Here is a 26825-nt window from a genome sequence, read left to right on the forward strand (position 1 = left end):
TCCCAAGTCTTTCATTTTCCTATCAGTCTGAAGTTGGTGATATTTACGAAGTGCCAATTTTCTGACAAAAAGGTGTAGGTCTTTTATCCACACAAATTTATTGTATGCGGGAACTGGCACAAATGATTTTTTTAAAATCTTAGTTTCGTGGACATTTAAAGTACGGTCAGAGAGATTAATAATTTGGGTCTCATTAGTTACTACCGTCTTCTGCTCGTGTATCTTCCTCCCCCCCTGCCTCTGTTTCGGGTTTGGTACGTTTGTCGGGACGGATCGTCCAAGTGGTCTAATTCTAAAAAATTAACTCCTTTTTTGAAGATACCTCTGGTGTTAAGGAAAAACACTGTTTGGTGTATATATGGATGCTCTAAAAGTCTGTAATTGGTATATCTGCTTGAATCCTTAGCATATCATTTTTTTATTTTTACTTATTTATAAAAAGAGTGTGTTCCTTTTAGCCCCTTCCTCCCTTTGGATGGAATTTAATTTATGATTATATTCGAGTCCCCTTATGCAGGATCTGCTGCATTTATTTTTTCCAAACGTAACGCACAATCCAGTAGTACCAAATATACAAAGATTAATGCTCATCACTTATTATCTGAGGTAAGACAATGTTAAAAGAACGAAAACCCCAAATGATCTGGTGATTATTCCATATAAAGACATTAAATCTAAATGAAAGTGTGTTTTGGCCTAGTTTAAAATTCAGAGGAATGGTATTCACTGCCATTAGCACTAGATTGCTTTTCATTTGTTCCTCTTCTAAGCACACTTATTACATTAATGAAAATGGCAGCTTTCCTTCAGGTCAGGTCATTACATATTTAAATTATGAGCCCTTGTTGAAGGTTTATGTAAAAAAGATGAAACTAGAATTTTCCAAGCACAGCTTTTGATACATGTTAATCAGAAACTCTTGCTGTTGCAACCAGTACATTCCAAATCAGAATGCAAACTGTCATTGTAAAACATGATGAACTAGCAAGATCATAAATTACGGTTTGAATGGGAAATCTATAAGCAGGAGCCAATGGGAAAGAAATCTGTATGTTTCCCATACATGACACTCGCAAATGAAAAGTCATAATAATATCTTTTATATATGTTGTGAATCTGTAATATGCATAAAAGGTTGTACCACGAAGCAGTGGCGCCAAGTTGCATTTTTTTTTTTATTCTTTATTTTTGTATTGCATAGGCAAATAACAACAGTTGTGAGGTACCCCAAAGGCATTCCTCCAACGCAGTATTGACAGGTGAACATAGAGGTACTTATGCAAACAAGCACAAATGTTATATTTATAGGTAGTTTGGTGGGTAAGCAGTCGAGGGGCCTATTGCTATTTCTGTCACGTATTTAAGATTTACGTCGCTGAGTTATCTGGGCATGTGAGGTTTAATGCTTAGCTATATCTGGCCCTTATCTAAGAATACCATCGCTGGGTGGTCTAGACATGTAAGGCTCCTTCTCTATATGGCTTAGTTAGGTATTTTACATAACTGTAAATAGCATTGCTGGGCTTTCTATGTACATACGCTTTATGCTTTGTAAGGTTTAGTTGTAACTGCACATAATGTTAAATTATCTAGACACACTAGGTTCATGCTTTACAAGGTTTAGTTAAATCTGTTGCATAGCTAAAAGTCACTTCGCTGGGTTCTATCAACATGTAAGACTGTATGCTTTGTAAGGGTTAACTATATGTTGTGGGGTTGTCCCCTTGGGTCTATTTTGGTTAACTGAACCTGAAGCCATCAGGGGTCCGTTTCTTCTTAGTCAGCTGTGTTGTGGCAAGTCCGCAATGGCCTGGAGGTGTACTGAAGGTGGGATCTGTATTGGACTCTCAAGTCTGGGTGTTCTGTTGGTGCTAAGTTTTGGGACGGTCCAGGCCAGAGGGACACATGGGCGGTGGCGTGGTGGGTGCCTCAGCCTACACCCTTCGTTGGTAAGTCCCGTGTTTTGTTTCCCTCGGGTCTGTCATTGCGGCCGCAGGGCCCTGTGTTTCTCCCTCGGGGGTCAGCTCCAGTAGTTCCTCCTGTGGTGTGCAGCTGTGTCTTCGCTGGCAGTGATGCGATGAGTGGGAGAATGTGTCTCATGCTGTGCTGGCCGCCGGGGTTGTGGTCCGAGAGGCAGTTTGTGTGCTTCGCTTTTTTTATAATCTCAGGGCTGCTTGCATGCTGGTGGGAGCTTTTGCCTGTGGGGTTTATCACCACATCCCGTCTCGAAGCCCGGCGGTGTCTGGTTTGTCGGACGGTCGCCTTGGGGGCCCGTGATACCTGCGTGTAGTTGCTTTGTCTCGCTGCTGGACGTATCCACGAGGCCACCGTGAGTTCTGCTTGGCGATGAGTTTTCCCTTGGCTATGTAGAGCTTCCCTGAGGCCTGCGCATAGCCGGTCGAAGATTTCCATTGGGGACTTTCCAGTGGGAGATTTCCAGTGGGTCTGTTTGCTGATGCTTTGCCGTTTAGGCGCCGGCTGGGCGGCCATTTTGGCTGATCTTTGTGGGTTTGTATCCACGCTATGCTTTGTAGCTGGTCTGCTTGTTGACCATTCAGGTCTGTGCGACCCTTGGGGACCGTGATATCCCCCACTGGTCCAGAGGGGGGGAGGGTTGGCCGTGATGAGGTCGCTTGTGGGTACTAGTGCCGAGGAGGATGGCCGCCTTCTCCCTGCTTCTGCCCCAGTAGGCCGCATCTGGATCTTTGCTGTCCCGGCTCCGACAGACTCCGGGGTGGTGTCACTGTATTCTGTGGGGCGCTCCCGGCGTGGGTGGCGCTTCCTCGGGTGAGTTCCGTTGGGCCAGAGCTCGTGCCAGATGCGACCACAAGGCTCGGCAGTTAGACTCCACCCGCCGCCAAGTTGCATTTTAAGTTGGTGAGAACCAGATATGACACCATTGGATTTACTCTTTAACCACTGCTTAATGAATGTTGTTTTTATTATTTATTTAAAATGAACTTTTGCACGATATTCTAATTTTTCGAGTATCACCCGCAAACAACTGTTTGTCAAAAAACAAAAGAGATAAGTCAATAGGGGAGAGGGAAAACACTGGTGGTGAGTCTCAACACAGTTCTCAATGAATGGTACTAAGCAATTTGTTGATTGGCTATTACTTAAGTGCATGAAATGAGTAATCTTGCGGTATGTGGTAAGGAGTAATTATTGTTCAGAGCAATGACATGAGTAAATATAATTATGCAGCTTTGGGGAAGGGAGGGTCAGAAAGTCAAATGCAAGTCATAAATGCTCTCCCATCACATCACAGCATAAATCACTTCATCCTTTTGTTCCTGGTATATGGAGTATAATTTATGGCCTGTCTGTTCTGAAAATCTCTGTCTCTGAGAGAGGACTGCTGGGTAACTGTAACTACTTACTGAACTGCAGAATTCACTGTTAGAAGTCCATAGTCATAGTCCACAGATATTAGATCTTAATTAGAGCTGCATATTTACTGATTGGATGGAAGGGAGCTAGTATGCTATGGCTACTGGAATCTGCTTTTACAGTAATGGCTTCTGCATTTGTTGGGGAAATAGTGCAGTTGCAAAAACTGGATTGTTTACATAACCGGAGGCGAATAGGTAAGGAAAAATGTAAGGAAATATAAAATAAATACAGTTGCAAGAAAAAATATGTGAACCCTTCGGAATGATATGGATTTCTGCACAAATTGGTCATAAAATGTGATCTGTAGAGAAAAGAGACTCACAGGCACTCCAAATTCAAGCCGCAGGCAGTTTTACAGTGCACCAAACATGCACAGTGCAGGTGGAAAAAGTATGTGAACCCTTGCATTTAATAACTGGTTGGACCTCCTTTGGCAGCAATAACTTCAACCAAACGTTTCCTGTAGTTGCAGATCAGACGTGCACAACGGTCAGGAGTAATTCTTGACCATTCCTCTTTACAGAACTTTTTTAATATTTCAGCAATATTCTTGGGATGTCTGGTGTGAATCGCTTTCTTGAGGTCATGCCACAGCATCTCAATCGAGTCGAGGTCAGGACTCTGACTGGGCTACTTCAGAAGGCGTATTTTCTTCTGTTTAAGCCATTCTGTTGTTGATTTACTTCTATGCTTTGGGTCATTGTTCTCTTGCAACACCCATCTTCTGTTGAGCTTCAGTTGGTAGACAGATGGCCTTAAGTTCTACTGCAAAATGTCTTGATAAACTTGGGAAATATTTTTTCCTTTGATGATAGCAATCCGTCCAGGCCCTGACGCAGCAAAACAGCCCCAAACCATGATGCCCCCACCACCATACTTCACAGTTGGGATGAGGTTTTGATGTTGGTGTGCTGTGCTTCTTTTTCGCCGCACATAGTGTTGTGTGTTTCTTCCAAATAACTCAACTTTGGTTTCATCTGTCCACAGAATATTTTGCCAGTACTGCTGTGGAACATCCAGGTGCTCTTGTGCAAACTGTAAACGTGCACAATGTTTTGTTTGTACAGCAGTGGCTTCCTCTGTGGTATCCTCCCATGAAATCCATTCTTTTTTAGTGTTTTACGTATTGTAGATTTGCTAACAGGGATGTTAGCATTTGCCAGTGACTTTTGTAAGTCTTTAGCTGACACTCTAGGATTCTTCTTCACCTCATTGAGCAGTCTGCACTGTGCTCTTGCAGTCATCTTTACAGGACAGCCACTCCTAGGCAGGGCCGGTGCAAAGATTTTTGGGTACATAGGTGAAGATGTATTTTTCCGCCCCTGAGGAGTCATTCCCTGGGGTCCAGTGGGGCTGCTGGGCGGCGGGCGGCAGTGCTGAGATCAGACGCGGTGAGGGAGCTCTAATCTCACCGCTCTGCTCCCTCGCGCGCTGTCTGCTGATGCCGCGGGAGCCGGAATATGACGTCATATTCCTGCTCCCGCGGGATCACATTAGGCATTGCTTCTTGTAAAAAGCAAACCCAGAACTGGTGTGTGTTTGTTATAGGGCAGGGCAGCTGTAACCAACACCTCGAATCTCATCTCATTGATTGGACTCCAGTTGACTGACATCTCACTCCAATTAGCTCTTGGAGATGTCATTAGTCTAGGGGTTCACATACTTTTTCCACCTGCACTGTGAATGCTTACATGGTGTGTTCAATAAAAACATGGCAACATTTCATTCTTTGTGTGTTATTAGTTTAAGCAGACTGTGATTGTCTATTGTTGTGACTTAGATGATGATCAGATCACATTTTTGACCAATTTGTGCAGAAATCCATATCATTCCAAAGGGTTCACATACTTTTTCTTGCAACTGTAAATATAAGTGTGTTATAGCACCAATTTTACTCTACCATATTAACAAAATCCATTGAATCCAACCTTGGGACACTATACACAGTGTCCCATGTAATTGCGTGATGTGATTAACACATAATCATCTATTTTCTCAAGGGAATGTGTTCAAGGTGACAGGAACCATAATAGCAATAACAGCAAAATGGAATGTTAACAACTATGCTATAAATGGCTAATCTTACTTTTAAAAAACAGTAAACACTCAGTGTCTAATTTTTATTGGAGTGTGAGGAACACTTTTAGCGTGGCACATACTTTCATGATCTATGGCTAATGATCCTTGACCAGGTTCGATGCATTGTGATGCCAAGTGGCACTGTAAGGAATGAGTCACGTAAAAGAATATAAAAGTAATATGAACTGTCAAGTGGTATCTAATGGTAAGGCTACTTTCTGATGAATATTGAACGTACACCTGAATACATTCATACATATCTAGTATGCTAATTAATACATTATTATTAAAGGTATATTGAAACAACTGAAAAGTGCTATGTGCTAGTTATTTAAATAAATGTGCCACCATAACATTCTACAAAGTTTTATGTGTAGAAAAAGGCCACCTATTGGTCACTGGGCATAAATACTGTGTAAAAAATAGCTGGTGAGGATAAGTGCCATCTTGTGGCAGTAGTGCAAAACATCATAAGTACTAATATTTATATTTAGTGGAGACAACCTCCCAAATAAATTATATTAAAAGCCTTTCCATGTGGATACGCCAAAATCAGATAATTGACAAATTTTTAAATTGGCATTGCTGAATATTCCTTGACAACAATCCATGTTACTGAAAAGGTGTTGGTCAGCACCAATGATCCTAAAAATGTGAATACAATAATCACAGAATTAAAAACAAACCGTATAATTAATCATTTTATATTTCTTGGCCTAAACGAATCCAGCTCTTAGTTCCAAAAAGCTTCTGGCATTTTAATTAAGATACTTTATACTTAGTTTCCAAAAACTAGCTGGTACTGGTAAGTCAACTTAACTATTGTTGAGGATTGCTTGGAAAATATGTCCTTCATATTTTTGTGTGGTCTGCCTCAAGGGCATTTGAAAAAATCTATACATAGGATTTAGTACATGTTGCTATGTGCTTGCATATTTTTACCTTTACATTTGTGATAAGTATCATCGTAATAATGGTGTTACAAGCTATGTAGTTGTAGCAAGGACAATTATGTTTTTATTAAATGTGTTCTAGTTTTATAACACTAGTTTTCAATAAAGAGAATTTGGATCTGATCTACTTTACACTTATCTATAGGTCGATTTAGGTTCCAATTGGTAACCCAAAATCAAAAAAATGGCAAGTCACCAGGTTGTACTGATACACAGGGGGTAACCCTAATTGATTTAATTGAAAAAAAGGAGAAAAAATACTAATTCACCGACACATATACCCAAAAGGGTATGGTGCCGGGAAAAAGTGGTACAACCCTTTAAAGTGCGCTAAATCGTTAAAAGAAAAAATATTTATAAGTAAAGCTTAAAAAACACTTAGTCTCCTATCAAATAGATGCTAGAGTTAGGTGGACTTCATAGCAATAGCACAGCTGCAGGTAATTCTCAGCGGTAACCCGGAGGTGAGGATTGAAGAGAGGATATAAACCCAGTGTGTGTGTATCTCTTTAAACACTAAGACACTCTGTCTATGTATAAAACACACAGTCTACGGTAACCTAATCTCTCTATCTGTACCTCATACTGACAACTAGATTCCTACCAAGGGTCCCTGATTACCTCAGCAATGCAAAATGCCAATGCCTACCATACTACTCCATCTAACGAGGGACTAAAGAGAATTAAAAATTCCAAAGTGCTAACACCCACAACCCCAGTGCATGGTGAGGAGAAATCAATTTAAATTAAATTAAATTAAATAAGAAAGCCCGACGCGCGTTTCAGCGTATCTAGACGCCGTCGTCAGGGGCAAATGCAAACAATCATAGGTATACCTCCAACTCCTTAAGTAGCCGGTATATAATTATGCAGACCAAGATCAGCTGGTTCGTATCCCCGGCGCTTACTCGCCATTGGTCCGGACGAGAGAGCCCGCCCAACTGTCAGCAAACTATGCCGACCAATCCACTTCCCTACAACCCACGTGGTAAGTACATCATCACTGAACCACGTGAGCGGGGAGGGAGAGGGGCGGGGAATGACCGCCGAAACACCACCTACATTACTCGCCGCTTACAATGCGTCAGTAAGACGTCACAGGATGGGCGGGACTTACTCCTACACAATTGACGATATCAAGCAAATTTACAAGGATGTCACTTAGTGGGCGGGGTAACCAATCCCGTTATAGTGTGTATATAGGGAATGAGAGAAAAAATCAAATAAGTCTCTCATTAATATATATATACACAGTTAACACATCGAGATATCTATCGCCAATATATATAAAGTAGGATTACAATGAAAAAGAGACAAGTAAGAAGGCTCAAATTACAGATAACCCAATAGATAATACATGGTTTGTACAGACCATCCGGAGTTATCAGTGGAGATATGCCACATGATTAAATGATCCCTAAATAATAAGCACAAATGAAACAAGAAAGGAAAGAACTTAAATTAAAGCTTTAAAAATAAAAAAATCAATAAATCATAATTTAGCATTTTGTAACCCACGTAGTTACTAAATATGGATCATTAGTTAAATAAACGGGGTATATGAAAACCCCTCATTGAGACCGTTTGGTGATAAAGTTTGGAGTTTAAAGATCCAGTATGCCTCCCTCTGACGGAGTTTAGTGTCCCAACCACCTTTCCGTGGGGGCTGAGGGATATGTTCAATCCCCATAAAGCGTATTCCCTCTGAGGAGTGGTTATGAAAAAGGTGTAGGTGTCTTGATATGGGGGTTTCCAACCGTCTCCTTACTGAATTTACATGCTCCCTAATTCTGAGTTTAAAAGGTCGGAACGTCTTGCCCACATACATTAAGCCGCATGAACATGTGAGTAAATAAATCACCCCAGTGGTACGGCAATTAATGAATGAGCGAAGGTTGAATGTCTCCGACTTGGTACTGTTAGAGCAGACCCTGGAATTCTTATTGATATATGGACAAGCACTACAGTGGCCACATCGATATGTGCCCATAGGTAAGTAGTTTCTAAGTGGTCCTGATGTGGTTGACAGGGAAAGGTGACTAGGAACGAGTAAATCTCGCAGATTCCGCCCCCTACGTGCCGTTATGGAGGGGTATGTGGGCACTACCTCCTTAAGATGTTTATCCGAAGATATGATGGGCCAATATTTCTTAAAGATTCCCATCATCGTAGCCCAGCCTGCATCAAATGTTCCTATACACCTTATTGTTTGACCCTCCTGTTTCACGGTGTTATCGTCAATAAGAACTTGGCGTTCTGTTGAGAGGGCTCTAGCATAAGCTCTTTTAAGTACCCTATTAGGATACCCTTTCTCCCTAAATGACAGTCTTAACGTTCTTGCTTTGGATTTGAAGTCATCCAAAGATGAACAATTGCGCCGTAACCTCAAATACTGGCCAATCGGAAGAGGGTAGTGTGTACTTTATTCATGACACCTATTTCCAAAGACACATCCAAGAAGCATAGGCTAGAGCCCCCTATCTCACTTGTGAAACGTAGATTTTGAGTATTGTCGTTAAGGGCTGTAACGAAATCCCCAAAATGCTCCTTATTGTCTGGATGGGTACCTCGGAGCATTTTGGGGATTTCGTTACAGCCCTTAACGACAATACTCAAAATCTACGTTTCACAAGTGAGATAGGGGGCTCTAGCCTATGCTTCTTGGATGTGTCTTTGGAAATAGGTGTCATGAATAAAGTACACACTACCCTCTTTCGTAAAAAGACAGCTACAAACAGTCTTTTAGACTGGTCTAGTCACCACCCTACCCCACTGAAAGCTGGAATTCCGATTGGCCAGTATTTGAGGTTACGGCGCAATTGTTCATCTTTGGATGACTTCAAATCCAAAGCAAGAACGTTAAGACTGTCATTTAGGGAGAAAGGGTATCCTAATAGGGTACTTAAAAGAGCTTATGCTAGAGCCCTCTCAACAGAACGCCAAGTTCTTATTGACGATAACACCGTGAAACAGGAGGGTCAAACAATAAGGTGTATAGGAACATTTGATGCAGGCTGGGCTACGATGATGGGAATCTTTAAGAAATATTGGCCCATCATATCTTCGGATAAACATCTTAAGGAGGTAGTGCCCACATACCCCTCCATAACGGCACGTAGGGGGCGGAATCTGCGAGATTTACTCGTTCCTAGTCACCTTTCCCTGTCAACCACATCAGGACCACTTAGAAACTACTTACCTATGGGCACATATCGATGTGGCCACTGTAGTGCTTGTCCATATATCAATAAGAATTCCAGGGTCTGCTCTAACAGTACCAAGTCGGAGACATTCAACCTTCGCTCATTCATTAATTGCCGTACCACTGGGGTGATTTATTTACTCACATGTTCATGCGGCTTAATGTATGTGGGCAAGACGTTCCGACCTTTTAAACTCAGAATTAGGGAGCATGTAAATTCAGTAAGGAGACGGTTGGAAACCCCCATATCAAGACACCTACACCTTTTTCATAACCACTCCTCAGAGGGAATACGCTTTATGGGGATTGAACATATCCCTCAGCCCCCACGGAAAGGTGGTTGGGACACTAAACTCCGTCAGAGGGAGGCATACTGGATCTTTAAACTCCAAACTTTATCACCAAACGGTCTCAATGAGGGGTTTTCATATACCCCGTTTATTTAACTAATGATCCATATTTAGTAACTACGTGGGTTACAAAATGCTAAATTATGATTTATTGATTTTTTTATTTTTAAAGCTTTAATTTAAGTTCTTTCCTTTCTTGTTTCATTTGTGCTTATTATTTAGGGATCATTTAATCATGTGGCATATCTCCACTGATAACTCCGGATGGTCTGTACAAACCATGTATTATCTATTGGGTTATCTGTAATTTGAGCCTTCTTACTTGTCTCTTTTTCATTGTAATCCTACTTTATATATATTGGCGATAGATATCTCGATGTGTTAACTGTGTATATATATATTAATGAGAGACTTATTTGATTTTTTCTCTCATTCCCTATATACACACTATAACGGGATTGGTTACCCCGCCCACTAAGTGACATCCTTGTAAATTTGCTTGATATCGTCAATTGTGTAGGAGTAAGTCCCGCCCATCCTGTGACGTCTTACTGACGCATTGTAAGCGGCGAGTAATGTAGGTGGTGTTTCGGCGGTCATTCCCCGCCCCTCTCCCTCCCCGCTCACGTGGTTCAGTGATGATGTACTTACCACGTGGGTTGTAGGGAAGTGGATTGGTTGGCATAGTTTGCTGACAGTTGGGCGGGCTCTCTCGTCCGGACCAATGGCGAGTAAGCGCCAGGGATACGAACCAGCTGATCTTGGTCTGCATAATTATATACCGGCTACTTAAGGAGTTGGAGGTATACCTATGATTGTTTGCATTTGCCCCTGACGACGGCGTCTAGATACGCTGAAACGCGCGTCGGGCTTTCTTATTTAATTTAATTTAATTTAATTTAAATTGATTTCTCCTCACCATGCACTGGGGTTGTGGGTGTTAGCACTTTGGAATTTTTAATTCTCTTTAGTCCCTCGTTAGATGGAGTAGTATGGTAGGCATTGGCATTTTGCATTGCTGAGGTAATCAGGGACCCTTGGTAGGAATCTAGTTGTCAGTATGAGGTACAGATAGAGAGATTAGGTTACCGTAGACTGTGTGTTTTATACATAGACTGAGTGTCTTAGTGTTTAAAGAGATACACACACACTGGGTTTATATCCTCTCTTCAATCCTCACCTCCGGGTTACCGCTGAGAATTACCTGCAGCTGTGCTATTGCTATGAAGTCCACCTAACTCTAGCATCTATTTGATAGGAGACTAAGTGTTTTTTAAGCTTTACTTATAAATATTTTTTCTTTTAACGATTTAGCGCACTTTAAAGGGTTGTACCACTTTTTCCCGGCACCATACCCTTTTGGGTATATGTGTCGGTGAATTAGTATTTTTTCTCCTTTTTTTCAATTTTTACTTTACACTTATAGTTGTATATCTATACCATTTAGCTGGTAATATAGCTCAGTGAGCTAATGCATCATTAGTAGAATCTGTTCAACTCTTGGGTTGCAGGTTCAAATCAAGACTGACTCTTCATCCTTCTGAAGTAGATAAAATGAGTACCATTAAATTGGGTAACAGTAACATCTCCTGAATGTACTTGAAAACCAAAGTAATCAGAATGTGCCTTTAAATACTTTATTATTATTTACTAACTACACTTACATAAAAATAATTAAATAATAAGTAATTAAAAATAAGGAAAGAAATACATCTTTGAATTAGAAAACATTATTGTTATCGTAGAGTAAATATATATTTAAAAAAATGAGGATATGTTGAATTAAAAAAAAGTAAAACAATGGGTAATGGAGGTTAATCAAGACATCTTGGAGGCTATAGGATAGAGAGTAGAAAGCCTGTTCCCTTTTATCATGCCTCTACTGTTCTATGTAATGGTTCTTTAAATGCCTTATTAAAATTGATGTGAACTCATGGGCCAGGATGGGTATAGAGCAATTGATCAATATCTTGCTTTACCAGAACTATATACAGTTCTGTGACATGATCAAAGGTGGTAAAAAGTTACTTTTATTTTTCAAGTTGTGTAATTGACTGTAGTTTAAAGGGACACTGTAGGCACCCAGACCACTTCAGCTCATTGAAGTGGCCTGGGTGCAATGTCCTTTAACCCTACAGTGGCAATTATTGCAGTTTCTGAGAAGGGTTAACTCCACCTCTAGTGGCTGTCTATCAGACAGCCACTAGAGGGACTTTCTGAATTGAAACGGACCTTTGGTCTGGTATCTGATGCTGGAGGTCCTCATGCTCTGCATGAATAATGCTTTCCTATAGGGAAATCCTAATGCGAGCCGGGCCATTGCTCCTAATGGAGGAATGGCGGAGCCTGACCCAGAGCAGAGGGACATCAGCGCTGGATTCAGGTAAGTGACTGAAGGGGTTTTATGGGGGCACCTTAAAAACCTTAAAAACGGCTTTGTTTTCCTGGTAATATAGAATCACTTTAAGAATAGTGTCTCTGGTATCATCTGTCTTCGTAGCTTTTATCATTTTATGAAAACATACCTTCAACCTTAAATTCCTGAAGAATCACTGCAGGTCTATATCGAGTTCCACCCTACAGGGTATATGAGTGGGGTAGAATGTGAGACCTTCCGACAATACAGAGTTTTTGATCAGACAAATTCAGCTTAAATAAGTTTATTGTTGAAGTTTCTACATCTTCTGACTTATCCTTTATATTTCCAGATAGCCAGAAGAGCTTTTCTCCTGGTGTCAGCACCTTCCTCTTCTGATTCTTCTCTGTTTGGGTCCCTCTTTGATTTGGGGGAGTCTTCTTTAAAAAAAATATGTAGAACTTTCTTGATACATCTCTGTCCTAATCTGTTTGTACTCCTGAGAAATAATTGTTTATATTTTTATTTTGCTCAGAGAGTTTAATCTGTGCATTCCTATTGAATGTCCTAACTGCTTCTCCATGTGTAAGCATTTTCATTTTGATTGTCCATTAAGTCTCTGTGGCATTTTACTCTTTTTGCACTCTCCTACATTTTTCCTTTATTGATCAATGGTGGAATCAATTGTATTTTTACTTGTAATTTGCTTTCCTTACTTGTACTTGGTCAATAGATTTCTGTAAAAGTCAAGTTTAAGTAGGATCCAATCCATAGAGCATTTGTTTAATATGGATTCCAATTTAGTGTCGAACTCCACATTATCACTAATCAAGGTAGATTGTACATTCATTCTCATTCCTTGTAGAATGCCGTGTGCTTTATAATACTCTGCCAAAGTAACACTGTGCATATTGCAGCTTGCATTTCTTTAAATACATTTTTCTTATCATTTAATAAGAGCATTATCATTCAGTACTTCCAAAAAAGGTGTAATTGCTTTTAGCGCCTGTAGGATGCACTGTGATTCATTCACTGCATAGGAGAAGGAATGTGTATCTGGGTTAATGCTGATAAGGACAAAGGTCCTTAAAGATAAAGTCCTCTGACCATCAATACAAAGGTAGGGACTGCACAGAGAATCTAATTCTAATTCTTCCTGAACATGGACGTATATAATTACCACCAAATATATTTTTATTGTATAATATATATTAACTTTAAGTGTAGCAATGCTATGTCCTTGATTATATCCCATTAACTGTGTCTGCATTTACATACTTATTAATGCCAGCATATCTTGGCTATTATACACATTCTTCGCAGTGTTTAGTACTAACTCTACACTTGTGAATCTTAGTACAGAACTACAGATAGTATTTTTTGAAAAATGTCTACATCAAAACTAAAAAAGACAGTTTATTAAGGGATCGGTAGCATCCATTCAACTAGAGTATTACATTTGCTTTATATATGGTTTTTGATGGATAATGATTGACTCCTCTTTGTATACTGACATAGAAGCATGCTTAAGTAATGATCTACATTCACAAAGACCCCTAAGCTTCAACAGAAAAACCTCATAAATAAGTCACCGTCAATCCATTGCCAAGCACTGGTATAAACCTCCAGTGCAATTGGAATAGCATTTGTGTAGCATAGACGTTCTGCAGACTGTTGGATCAGAGCATAAACATGTTATGTCTTTATGTTGTGTTATCTTGCCAAACCATTCTCTTCATAACTCTGTAAATGAAATAGCACATTTTAATGAGCTGGCATTTGCTTTCCCAGCCTTTCAGATTAGTTTACAGGAATTCATTGTATTCTCGACAGGCTCATTGTTAAAGTTTATTTTTAGGAGAATGCAAACTTTGCTCGTTTTTTTTTTTTTGTTATTAGAAAATGATTTCCCAAACAGACTTGTCCCTGTCCAATCACTGTGCAGACATAATACTAAATAAGTATTTTGTTTTCTCCAGTTTACAATGCAAAATCACACACTGATGATGCTCGTAAGAGTTTAATCTCCCAGTACTGTATCAGCACAGCTGGTTTGTAAATATTTCTTGGTACATGCTTTTTTTTTTTTTTGTATATGGTAGGCAGAAGTGTCCCATTTTCATGGTCAGCTGGGATATTTATTTCTGAAAACACACAACAGTGACAGCAACACAAAAAAGCACAACAGTAATGTATATTGTTTTATTCTTACATCTGTTTTGTAGTATTTATTTAATACAGACTTGTTTTATAAATATTCCTGTTGGCATCATAAAATATATTTATTAAGGCTAGTACCGATTTTTAAATTAACATTTAGTTTTTTAATTTGAGGGACTTTTTATCCTCAGGTGACATCTATTCAGTTGCTAAGGAGGAAAACCCTGTGCAAGTAAATTAATTGCTTTTCCTGACCTCATGATCTACCTTCTCATCTCTTCTTAACCCCTACGGCTGATAGACCAATTTAGCTGTCATTACAGGAAATTAACATTGTCAATCTGCTATAGAATTTAATCTGACAGAGGTTAAATTTACATACATGACACTTAAGGTAAGGGGTACAGGGGGTTAATATTTTTAACTAACCTACACTAGCAGATACAACTTATCTTGGATTTATAAATGTAGACCTTGAACTATCACTATGTTTTAGATTGCCTGTCACACTGAGATACATCACTTAATAAATAAAGCCATGGACACAGTGGGCAGCTGTCAGCCAGGCTGGTCAGCTCTGTTTACTTGAATTAACTAAATTAAGTTACAAAAGACAGCACGTATGATTGGTTCTGACAGTGGTTTTCAAAGTGTTTTATGGAATGCCTTTAATTTCTAATTGATTTAATGTAGATTCTTTATAAAAGGTTGGGAGCCATTGCGTTGATGGATGCTAACCTACAGGCTACATAATAAACATTCCTATGGTTTGTGTATAGAGTAAATATTCTATAAAATAAAATCCAAATACCTGCTTCACGGAACTTAAGCATATCACCCAAAAATATCCAGTCCGAAGTTAAAACGTCATTATAACATTTAAAAATCTTCTGGCAAATTTAGTGTAACAAAAACCACCACCACAAACGTTTTTAATGTGGAACCCCACTCAAGGAACAACTAGGGAAAAGCAAACATACTCTTTTAAAGATGTGTCATAATGTTAATGCTAGGTGCCAGTGATTACCCCTTACAGCACCCCTAAGATTGCAACACAGTTCAATTTGTGGAAACCACTTGAAGCATTCGTTGTGTTTAACTATTTAAATAGATTTTGTTTGATTTCATTGCAAACCACTTAAAGTCTGTAAATTTTGACAATAACCTAATTTTCGATGGGAGTTGAATATTTTTGATTACAACTGTACACAGAGTTAAGGAATGGAAAAGTGGGGAAAAATACAGTGCCCATTTAAGTGTTGGATACAACTAATAAACCACTCAATTAACCACAAGACAAACATTTGACATTGGTTACATATTTATTAACATAAAAAAATAGTTGTGATTGTAAATTGTATGATCAAGCTACTTATTTCCTTTTCGTAGGGTTTGATATTATCAGTTTCAAATATTTGTATTTACATAGCAACCCATCACTGTCCAACAGAGACTCCCAAACTGTTCAAAGTCAAAGGCCACGTTCTGGCATTGTCTGAATCCACATGCCAGCACATGGAAAACAAGTCCTTGATGATGACTGTCAAAAAGCGTGGGGGGGTCACATGAAAATGAAGATATATTTATTTAATTCACATACTCCAGGTTGTCTTTATATTGTAAAACCACACAAAACCCATATTTTCTTGTGATGCAGTGTCAAAGAGGTATATTTTATATCCTTTACTGAGGGACCTCAAGTCTTTACTAGTTGAGTGTAGCTCATAAGTGATACTAAAGGTGTTTTTTTTTCTTCTAATTTTATTTATTTTTTTATCAGTGCTATCTGATGTTCTGAAGTTCTTGTCTTAACCACGAAGGAAGCGGTTGGCCAAGTCTGTGCAAAAGTTTTGATAATTCCACATTGTGATCTCTGTAGTAACTCGATAGAAATGCTCTGCACTGGTGAAAAAGTGAACACAAACATTAATTATAAGCTTTTAAAAAAAAAAATTCACATCAAAATAATCTTTTTCAGTTTTCATTATCAACTGCATCAACTAAACTCCTGCTAGCCTAGTTGAATCTAATGAAAAGCTGTGTTCTAGATATATTTCAGCTTTCTATATTTCAGTATGACTTCATTAAAACTTAATTTTACCAGTTTCTACTTGAAAATATGCCTGAGGTCGGGTGTGTTCGTTTTCATACAGTAATACACACCATACATTTTATTATAATTAAAAAATGTCTAGACTTTCAACCCCCAAAGGTAAAGCCCCATGTAGAGCGCTCATCATACTGCGGAGGCACGTTCTTTTCCTAATGGTTCCCTTTTTATTCTAATGATGTTAAGATACCTGGTGAACACTGATTAATGCTTAGACTATTTTAGAGTTACGTGCATACGTCTCCATGATAGTGAGGTCTAAAGGAAGAGATTAAATAAAAAAAGTATAGATTAGTGCTTGCACATTTTTATTTTCTTTATATTAGCTCACATACAGGTGTAATATTTATTGATATTTTAGCATTGGTTATTATATTAATCTGTAAACATTACCATATGTTATATAAAAAAGCATATCAATATAAAAGTAATAACTTCTAAGAAAGACATACAATCCATATCATAGGCATGCACAGCACATTACATTAGGGTGTGTGCATAGAGACACTCTAGTAAATAAAAAGAGAGGCAAATGCATTTTTGCTTTAGTAATAACAAGGTATATACAGAGGATTTCTTCAAAACATTATAAGCTAATCCAAACTCACACATAACTCACAGAGACCTAAATGGGGGACAGGGAGAACAGTTTGGCCCTACACACCTCCTGCGTACATTTATGATCGATATATATTTTATGTATTTTGCATTTAAGTATTTTTTTTTATTGTAACAATATTTAAACAAACATAAAGACATACTCACTGATTGATGTTATGCTTATTTATCACACTAGCTAGAAAATGCATTCAAAGATGTAAGCATTGCCTTTAAAATTAAAATGGAAACCCCGTCTCTAACACAGCAGCATTTTGTTTTTAAAACAGACTGCATTCTAACATGCACATGATTGAGATAATCCAGTGTAGCCTCCAATTGCTTCTATATGAGAATTACTGGGTATCCCTGCATGCATGACACCTTATGTATGCTCTCTGTGGTATACCATGGACTTGGACAACTGCAGCATGCCTATAAGCAGCTTACTGTGTACGTGAAAAACTATCGAGAGCTTATTTCATTTGTATGTACATGTATTTAAAAATATATGTAAGTAGTTCCAATACTTATTTATTTCACATTTTTTCAGAAACATCTATAATTACGCACATTTTTTTTTTTTTAAATCTTGCTAAATTGGATACATACATTTATTCTTGATGTCTGGAATGTCCTGGTAGGTTAAACTACTATAGTGTAGCACATTTACAAAAATTTGAATACATCTTTGAATTAAGATGTTTTTGTTTTTAGTTACCTGCTTTCTCTGAAATACATTACTTCTTGCAGTGGTAAAGGCAGATCTACTTCTTACATACGCTTGCCTTTTTGGTTTTTCCATACAACATACTAAGTGCTCCTCCCACACTCACTATTAATAGGATATTATGGGCATCACTTGGGTGCCAGCTCTCATATCTGTTTAAACAAGTTCTAACTTTAATTTATATTTTGATATTTGTTAGTGGGAGTACATTCCAATTGGAATTCATAACATATTTTCACTTTTAGGCCAACATGGCCAAAGCATACCCAGCCAACAGACCCAGACAATCCCAGACAATTTGCACAATAGTGACCAATCCTCCTTGTCTCTCGGATTCAAATCTTAATTTCCATTTTACTAATGCTGTAGTGCCATAGCCACCATACGTGACCGTACAGTGTTAAAAGGCGAGTCTACTTACCTTTTTTTCCTCAAAGTGGTGGTCTCTAGGGGAAGATTAACATCTTTGAGTAAGACCACCTGATGTAATTGTCTTACTCCACTATTTTGCAAAAGCGCCTCTAGTGGGTGTCAGTATGAGAACATGCTATGAAAACATTGACATTTTTCAGAATGGTATTGCTCTCAATTGCATGGTTAAAACATGGAGGGGGGCAGCATGGCACCCAGACCACTTACTTGGCATGAAGTGGTCTCTGTGCCCATAGAGTGCCATTAACATATTATCTGATAAGTATGAAAGCCTTACCTCTGAAGTCATTGGAGGGTATTTTCTTCCTTTACTTTTACCCAGACATTTTGTTTTTCCTTCTTCCAGGAGTTGACACCAGAATCCTTTATGTGAATCAAACCTACAAAACACATATCAATATATACTAAGGTAATTATTATTTTTATTTTTTTTGTTCACGTTTTAGTTTATTTATTATACTTGTTCTTGAAAAATATCTAAAAAAAAGTCAGGGTATAGGAAATGCATGCTTAAAGACAAATAACTAAAACTGTGATAGACACATTTGTTTCCAGTTTGTTCAAAATCAGTTTGTATTGAGAAAAAGTTCAGAAAAAAGGCTGTTTACATTGCTATATAGTAACACTGTCACTCAGACGGCCACTAGAGGTGCTTCTTGGGTCAGTGATGAACAATGTGCAGAACTGATGTTCAGTATCTCCACGCTCTGCACGGAGGCATTGAATGTCCCTCATAGAGATGCACTGGAATAAAGGTGAATAAAATTACCTTTCTCTTAGCTAACAGTGGGGTCAGAAAACCTAAACTAGGTTTTCAATATGTATAAAAAAAACATTATAAGAGGCTGTATTAATAAAGGATGACACAGAAGCATGGAAATTCTCCTCCATCCTACCCACTTCACATTGGATTTGACTCTGAGAGCCGGCATGCACAGTCAAGCCCCCTGGCAAGACTCCCCCTTACTTAATTTTTTATATTTTTTATATTTTTTTTTATTGTGCATTCTCACATTTTATGAATTTTTACAACTATTAGTGACAGGAATACATGTTTGTACACGTTTGAAGGAACTGGGGTCCATGGAGGCAGAGGGGACACTCTAGTCTTAAGAATATAGTTTTCTATTCTTAACACTATAGTGTTCCTTTAGAGTATTTTTATGTTATAAAGTTAAATCCATGACTAGATTCTGCTTGATCATTTGTCAAGCCTGAACCACCAGTGTCACACAGCACCCAATATACTGTGTGACACTGGTGTTTCATTACAGGTGGGACTGGAAGATTGCTATCGGTTTATAAATTGTCAACTAAATGGTTCATTCCTGTTTAGTAAATAGCTGGGGCTGTGTATCATCCATATTTTATACTGATATGGCATTTTTCTGCTTCCTTTAAAAATAAAGCATGAATGACAGTTGTCTGCTAATAGTGTGCTATTTATGTTAATATTTATGCAGAGTTTGTGTTACTGATGCTAAATTGGCAATATCTGTACATATGAGAGAGATGATAAATGTAAAATAAATAAAGTTGTGAAATGTATTTTTCAAAATTGGACACATGGATAACAAAAAGCCTTAAAAAAAAAAAAACTCACGTTAGTGCTTCTGAGTAGTTGTAGTGAGGTGACACTCCCAGAAACTTCTGAACTTCTTCCATAACATTGGCTGGGTCCGTTCGTAGCTGTTGTCCATCAACAATAAGGACCTACAAAATATATCTGAGTTTTATTATCAGTCCATTGAACACATTGAGTCATATGTGTGAAATAACATGCGGTAGTTTTTGTTTCTAACAACCCAAACAATTCAAACAAAACTATTCTCTCTTCCCCAGTTGGTGCAATGAATATCCAAAAAGCATCTTCAGTGATTCATAGTGTTGATCGATAACTGAGTAGGACATTAGAGTCCTATTCTACAGGCGGTATTAGAGTCCTATTCTAAATTTACAGTTTGTGAAGAGTGCATGCTACCGGTTATCGTGGATGAAGCTTTCAGACCTTTATTTATTATTCTACTGAATCATGTTTTGCTGTTTTTCAGGAAAAAAAGTTTTTTAATATATTATGTTGTTATACTATTTTTTATTCTTCATTTTTTTTATACCAGGTTAGGATTTCCCCAAACAGTGAATGCTGTTAAGTTACAGTTTAAATTTTACTTGTGACCAGCTAGGTGCTGCTCCACACCCCATGTCTGGCGGCAGGAAAGTGGAGAGCTCCTAAGTGTGCTTAGCTCAATCAAGGGAGCTTCTGGATGTGGATGGAGATGTGGAAACATGCAAGGTAGACCTCTGGCAAAAAAATCAAACTGTTATAGGCTGATTTGCTAAAGTGAGTATTCAAAGTGAATTTCAAATTAGAGGTCAAAATAGTCAAAATTCTCTGTCCTTAAATTTGAAATTCATTTGGAAACAATGCGCTACAATGTAATTACAGGACCCACCATTGTGACATGCTAAAAGAGCTAAACTGATTGTCGCTGGAATCCAGACCCACCCTTCATCTTTCCAGCCTTGCGCATAAGAGCATTTCTAGGAAACTCCCACCCTGTTCCCACCTCCTATAACCTGCGATCCAGCACCAACACTTTATTTAGTCTACTTCAATACAAAAAGAATGCAGTCTGATCCTCCTTTTCCTACAGAGCACTTCAGTTATGGAACGACCTCCCCCACACTTCAAATCTTCCCCAGGCCTAAAATCCTTTAACCCCTTAAGGACCAAACTTCTGGAATAAAAGGGAATCATGACATGTCACACATGTCATGTGTCCTTAAGGGGTTAAGAAATCCCTCTCTACATATCTCAAAACAGAATGCACCTGCCCTGGTGGATTATATAGTTTCTACCTGTTCTCTGTTACATTTTGTATTTATTGTGTATTAATATTGTTTTTGTATTTTATTGTACCCAATTTTATCAATGCAATGTTTTGTGGACCCAGGACATACTTGAAAACGAGACAAACCTCACTATATCCTTCCTGGTCAAATATTTTATAAATAAATAAATGACATCTGTCATAGTTACTCTTTTAAAATCAGTTCTTAAAGATTGTTTAATTGACAGGTGGTCCCACTAGTCCTTCAATTGCCAGAAAGGGGTACTTAAAATGAATGTTCATGTATCCATTAGTCTTTGATGTGACTAAGGATGCATAGTGCTGTATTTAGGCTTATGGAAGAAAGTGAATACTATCAGATTCTAATGTCTGTATTTTTTTTTTTTTTACTCATGGATATTTTCTCCTAAATTAATTATAAACTTGAAACCATTTCTGTATGTATTGTCAAAAAGAATGAAAGGAAGACTTGCAACTATGCTGATTCCTTGTCTGACACCCCTTTCTCACTAAGCGAGTATGTTTATGTTATAGATGTTTGTGAAGTCTTTGCCACTTTCTACCTAAAAATTGCCACTTTCTACCTAAATAATATCTAAATTAGCGGTAATGCAAAACATATGTTACATTTTCATAAACATCCCCTGTTACTCTTTTTCTGTCTTTTGGAGATGCCCACAGCATGCTGTGACTAACATGGCAGTTTTACTCAGATGATTAGACAGAAATACCAGCACAGGATGGAACTGTCTCGTTGACTTGTACCATCTGTCTGTAGAAAGGAATGAAAATGATGTATTGCCTCCTTGCTGTGTTTCTGACATTCTGCTGACAACTCCTAGATTTTTTATGTTTTTATGCCTTATTATTTTGAAATATCTCTAATATTTTTCTAGTAATATCAGATGCCATGAGATTCGGGGTTTACTTGAGTCAATAGGTATGAAGAGACAGTTTTAGAATGAGATATTATTATAGATTGGAATGACAACACCTGGTGCGGTGTTGTCTAGATTAAATTTACATTTTAGAGCAATTGCTTTTTTATTTTTAAACCTGTTTGAATGAGGTTTATTGTGCTATAGTGTAATTAATAGCAATCAAAACAGATTTACTGTAAATGTGTATATGATGAAAAGACACTGAAAATAGAATTTAGGCAGGATACTGAGGTGTTACTTCTATATAAAAATATAACAATGCTGAAATGCATGTATTAATAATCTTAATGACATAAAAACTTTAAAGTGACACTTTTTTTCAGGAAGTTGGAATCTTTATGCAAAACTCAAAGGTTGTGCTGCCATTGCATTGGGGTTACTTTTTCTTATATAGATGGAAATGATGGTATAGGGTGGAGCTTCCAACAGCTTCTGCCAACATATATTGATCAACACATCTTGAACAATAGCTAGTTGGAATGGGTTTATTCTCAATCTGTTCGCAGTAGATAGCTTTGTTATCTGTTCTTTAGTGATAGATAAAGTGGCAATGCCAAAGAGAACATAAAACATGGATTGAAGCTATGGTTACCATAGTGCCATGAAAAAAGCAAATAATTATACCAAAAGTTAATGGTGCTGCTGTCCCTCCTTCACAGTGGCTCCTACAGTGTACTACAGCAAACAAAACTATTGAAAAATGGAGGGAAACGCAACCAGAGATATATGCACCAAAGTGCTACTTGTTAGGAATACAAGTTGATCCAGCACGCAGTACTGTGTCACACCTAGGGCTAAGGTTAATGGACCTTAGAATGACCGGACTTAACGTCTCCAAGAATAGTCAAAATACTTGCCGAGGTCAGGTACAGAATCAGACACAAAGATGAGGGAATGCCAAAAGTCAAGGATATCAGATATCAGGGAAGTCAAAACAAAGTCAAAGCCAAATACCAGAAAATCAAGATCAGGAATGCACTCTCGGCATGAAACCACGATAGGGCCATGAGCAAGAGGAGAGTTGAGTTTAAATACCCCCCCTGTGGATCCGATTGGCTGTAACCGGCCTTTGACCCCAAAGGCAATTACCAGGTTTCCATGTGCATGATTGTTGCTCAGCTAAACCCTCCTGTTCATTTGATTGGCCATGACCAGCCTTTGACCCCAAAAGTAATTACCAGGTTTCCATGTGCATGATTGCTGCTCAGCACAACTTTTCCTGTCAGGACTGTAAATGCCACTAACCACATTTTTATGTGCGGATGAATACGTGACACTACCACATTTAATGAAAAAAAAAATAATCTGCTTGTGCTTCCCTCCATTTTTCAATTATTTTGTTTTCCAAATAGAAACATGATACCACACATGAAGTGAGGTGTTAAAATAAATAACCCTCTCTCCCCCCTCTTAGTTATATAATGGAAATGGACATATCTCTTTGGACAGTCTCTGCAAAAAAAATAGAAATACTCCACATTTTCAAGATATTGTAACCACAGTAACCAGAGAAAATACACAAATTCTTAATACCAAAAGGATCAGGCTGAGTTAGCATTGTCACGGCACTTTTTTTTTTTTTTTACAAGAGAAACAAAGTATATACATACTGTAGGGCTGTATTGTCTCTGTAAAACCATGACAGGGTCAATGCTGTGAAATTACAGTTAAGCCATGACTTGCAACTGGCTTGACAGAAACTAGTGAAATCACTACAATAGTCTCATGTATTAATAAGTAAAAAAAATTCTGATGAAGCATGAAGAGTTGTAAAATTTCACAAAAGTTACACTAAAGATATTTTAGAATTTGAGAAATTGATTGTCAACTCGTTACAGTTCACAGCTTAGTTAATAAATCCTTTACTCAGTATATTTTCTCTTAAAAAGTATCCAAAGCTGTCAGTTACATTGAATTCTAAAGATAACAAGACGATTTCTTTGTGTCCTACCTTCTTCCAACCCACTAATATTATTACAAAACCTCTGCATATACTAAAGGAAAAGAAAAGTATAATGCTTTTGTTGACTTAATATAATATATTTGCCATTACCTGTGAGGATGGGAAATGTTGAAGCCATCGCTCGATATGTAAAGCGTACCATCCAGGTACCAGGCATTTCTTCTGAAGGGACCGTAGATCTGAAGGAGCATCCTTTCCTGCTGTTATCACTTCATAGAAGCTGAATTTTAGAGCCACAGTATCCTGGTGGGCTCTTTGATGCTGCAACAAATAGATTAGACAGGCGTTACAGTTAAAATATTATTCCTAACTTCTGCCTTTAGCAAAATAAATCTGGAAAGCCTTAAGGGTAGTGATGTACCGAACTGTCCGCCGGCGAACAGTTCCCGGCGAACTTAGCGTGTTCGCGTTCGCCGGGGCGGGCGGACACATGCGCAGTTCGATCCGCCCCCTATTCGTCATCATTGGGCAAACTTTGACCCTGTGCCTCTCGGTCAGCAGACACATTCCAGCCAATCAGCAGCACTCCCTCCCTTCCACAGCCTCCAACCTCCCTCCCAGCATCCATTTTCGATTCATTCTGAAGCTGCATGCTTAGTGAGAGGAGGGAAAGTTTAGCTGCTGCTGATTAGATAGGGAAATTGATAGCTAGGCTAGGGTATTCAGTGTCCACTACAATCCTGAAGGACTCATCTGATCTCTGCTGTAAGGACAGCACCCCAAAAAGCCCTTTTTAGGGCTATAACATCAGGCTGCTTTTTTTTTTTTCCTGTGTAATGTAATTGCAGGTGCCTGCCTGCCAGCTTCTGTGTGAGGTTCACATTGGATACTGTGCCTACTTGCCCAGTGCCACCACTCATATCTGTTTTAACAATAGGTTAAGCTTTACATTTAAAATAAATATTTTTTTTTCACTGTAATAGAAGAGCGGTTGGATGCCTTGCCCATTTGCACAGTCAGTGCCACCACTCATATCTGTTTTAACAATAGGTTAAGCTTTACATTTAAAATAAATATTTTTTTTTCACTGTAATAGAAGAGCAGTTGCCTGCCTGCCAGCTTCTGTGTCAGGTTGGATGCCTTGCCCATTTGCACAGTCAGTGCCACCACTCATATCTGTTTTAACAATAGGTTAAGCTTTACATTTAAAATAATTTTTTTTTTTCACTATAATAGAAGAGCAGTTAGTTGTCTGTAAGCGTCTGGGTGTCAGGCCTACTTCAGCGTGTGCTCTGCAGACCTGTGCCAGCGTGCTTTGACAGTTGCCAATCATATCTGGTGTCTCTTTAGCGTGCTTTTACAAAGAAAAAAGGTTTCTAGTGTAAGCTAATAGCAGCCAGTCAGTGTCCTTCAAGCGGCTCTATCAGTCCTTCCTTCAGCGTGTGCTCTGCAGAACTGTTCCAGTGCACATTGCCAATCATATCTGGTGTCTCTTTAGCGTGCTTTTACAAAGAAAAAAGGTTTCTAGTGTAAGCTAATAGCAGCCAGTCAGTGTCCTTCAAGCGGCTCTGTCAGTCCTTCCTTCAGCGTGTGCTCTGCAGAACTGTTCCAGTGCACATTGCCAATCATATCTGGTGTCTCTATAGCGTGCTTTTAAAACCAAAATTTATTTTTCACTGTTATAGATTGAATAGCAGTTACTTGTCTTCAAGCGGCTCTGTCAGTCCTTCCTTCAGCGTGTGCTCTGCAGAACTGTTCCAGTGCACATTGCCAATCATATCTGGTGTCTCTATAGCGTGCTTTTAAAACCAAAATTTATTTTTCACTGTTATAGATTGAATAGCAGTTACTTGTCTTCAAGCGGCTCTGTCAGTCCTTCCTTCAGCGTGTGCTCTGCAGAACTGTTCCAGTGCACATTGCCAATCATATCTGGTGTCTAAATAGCCTGCTTTTAAAACCAAAATTTATTTTTCACTGTTATAGATTGAATAGAGGTTACTTGTCTTCAAGCGGCTCTGTCAGTCCTTCCTTCAGCGTGTTCTCTGCAGAACTGTTCCAGTGCACATTGCCAATCATATCTGGTGTCTCTATAGCGTGCTTTTAAAACCAAAATTTATTTTTCACTGTTATAGATTGAATAGCAGTTACTTGTCTTCAAGCGGCTCTGTCAGTCCTTCCTTCAGCGTGTGCTCTGCAGAACTGTTCCAGTGCACATTGCAAATCATATCTGGTGTCTCTATAGCGTGCTTTTAAAACCAAAATTTATTTTTTACTGTTATAGATTGAATAGCAGTTACTTGTCTTCAAGCGGCTCTGTCAGGCCTACAGTGTGTGCTCTGCAGAACTGTTCAAGAGCACATTGCCAATCATATCTGGTGTCTCTATAGCGTGCTTTTAAAAACAAAATTTATTTTTCACTGTTATAGATTGAATAGCAGTTACTTGTCTTCAAGCGGCTCTGTCAGTCCTTCCTTCAGCGTGTTCTCTGCAGAACTGTTCCAGTGCACATTGCCAATCATATCTGGTGTCTCTATAGCGTGCTTTTAAAACCAAAATTTATTTTTCACTGTTATAGATTGAATAGCAGTTACTTGTCTTCAAGCGGCTCTGTCAGTCCTTCCTTCAGCGTGTTCTCTGCAGAACTGTTCCAGTGCACATTGCAAATCATATCTGGTGTCTCTATAGCGTGCTTTTAAAACCAAAATTTATTTTTTACTGTTATAGATTGAATAGCAGTTACTTGTCTTCAAGCGGCTCTGTCAGT

General features: G+C 38.5%; 1 protein-coding gene across 1 annotated transcript in view; it reads right to left on the bottom strand.

Moving 5' to 3' along the window:
* Positions 1-15869: 15869 nt before the first annotated feature.
* Positions 15870-26825, bottom strand: part of LOC134615514 (bifunctional heparan sulfate N-deacetylase/N-sulfotransferase 3-like) — a 291558-nt gene continuing 280602 nt past the window's right edge. Inside the window, exons 11-14 of the mRNA XM_063460045.1 lie at positions 24212-24382; positions 19969-20078; positions 18643-18745; positions 15870-16398 (exon numbers count right to left, since the gene is read on the bottom strand). Of these exons, the coding sequence (XP_063316115.1) occupies positions 16279-16398; positions 18643-18745; positions 19969-20078; positions 24212-24382 (504 nt within the window). The 3' untranslated portion in view covers positions 15870-16278. The remainder of the gene's footprint in view (positions 16399-18642; positions 18746-19968; positions 20079-24211; positions 24383-26825) is intronic.

Source organism: Pelobates fuscus, chromosome 6 (genome assembly GCF_036172605.1).
Source record: "Pelobates fuscus isolate aPelFus1 chromosome 6, aPelFus1.pri, whole genome shotgun sequence".
NCBI classification, from domain to species: domain Eukaryota; kingdom Metazoa; phylum Chordata; class Amphibia; order Anura; family Pelobatidae; genus Pelobates; species Pelobates fuscus.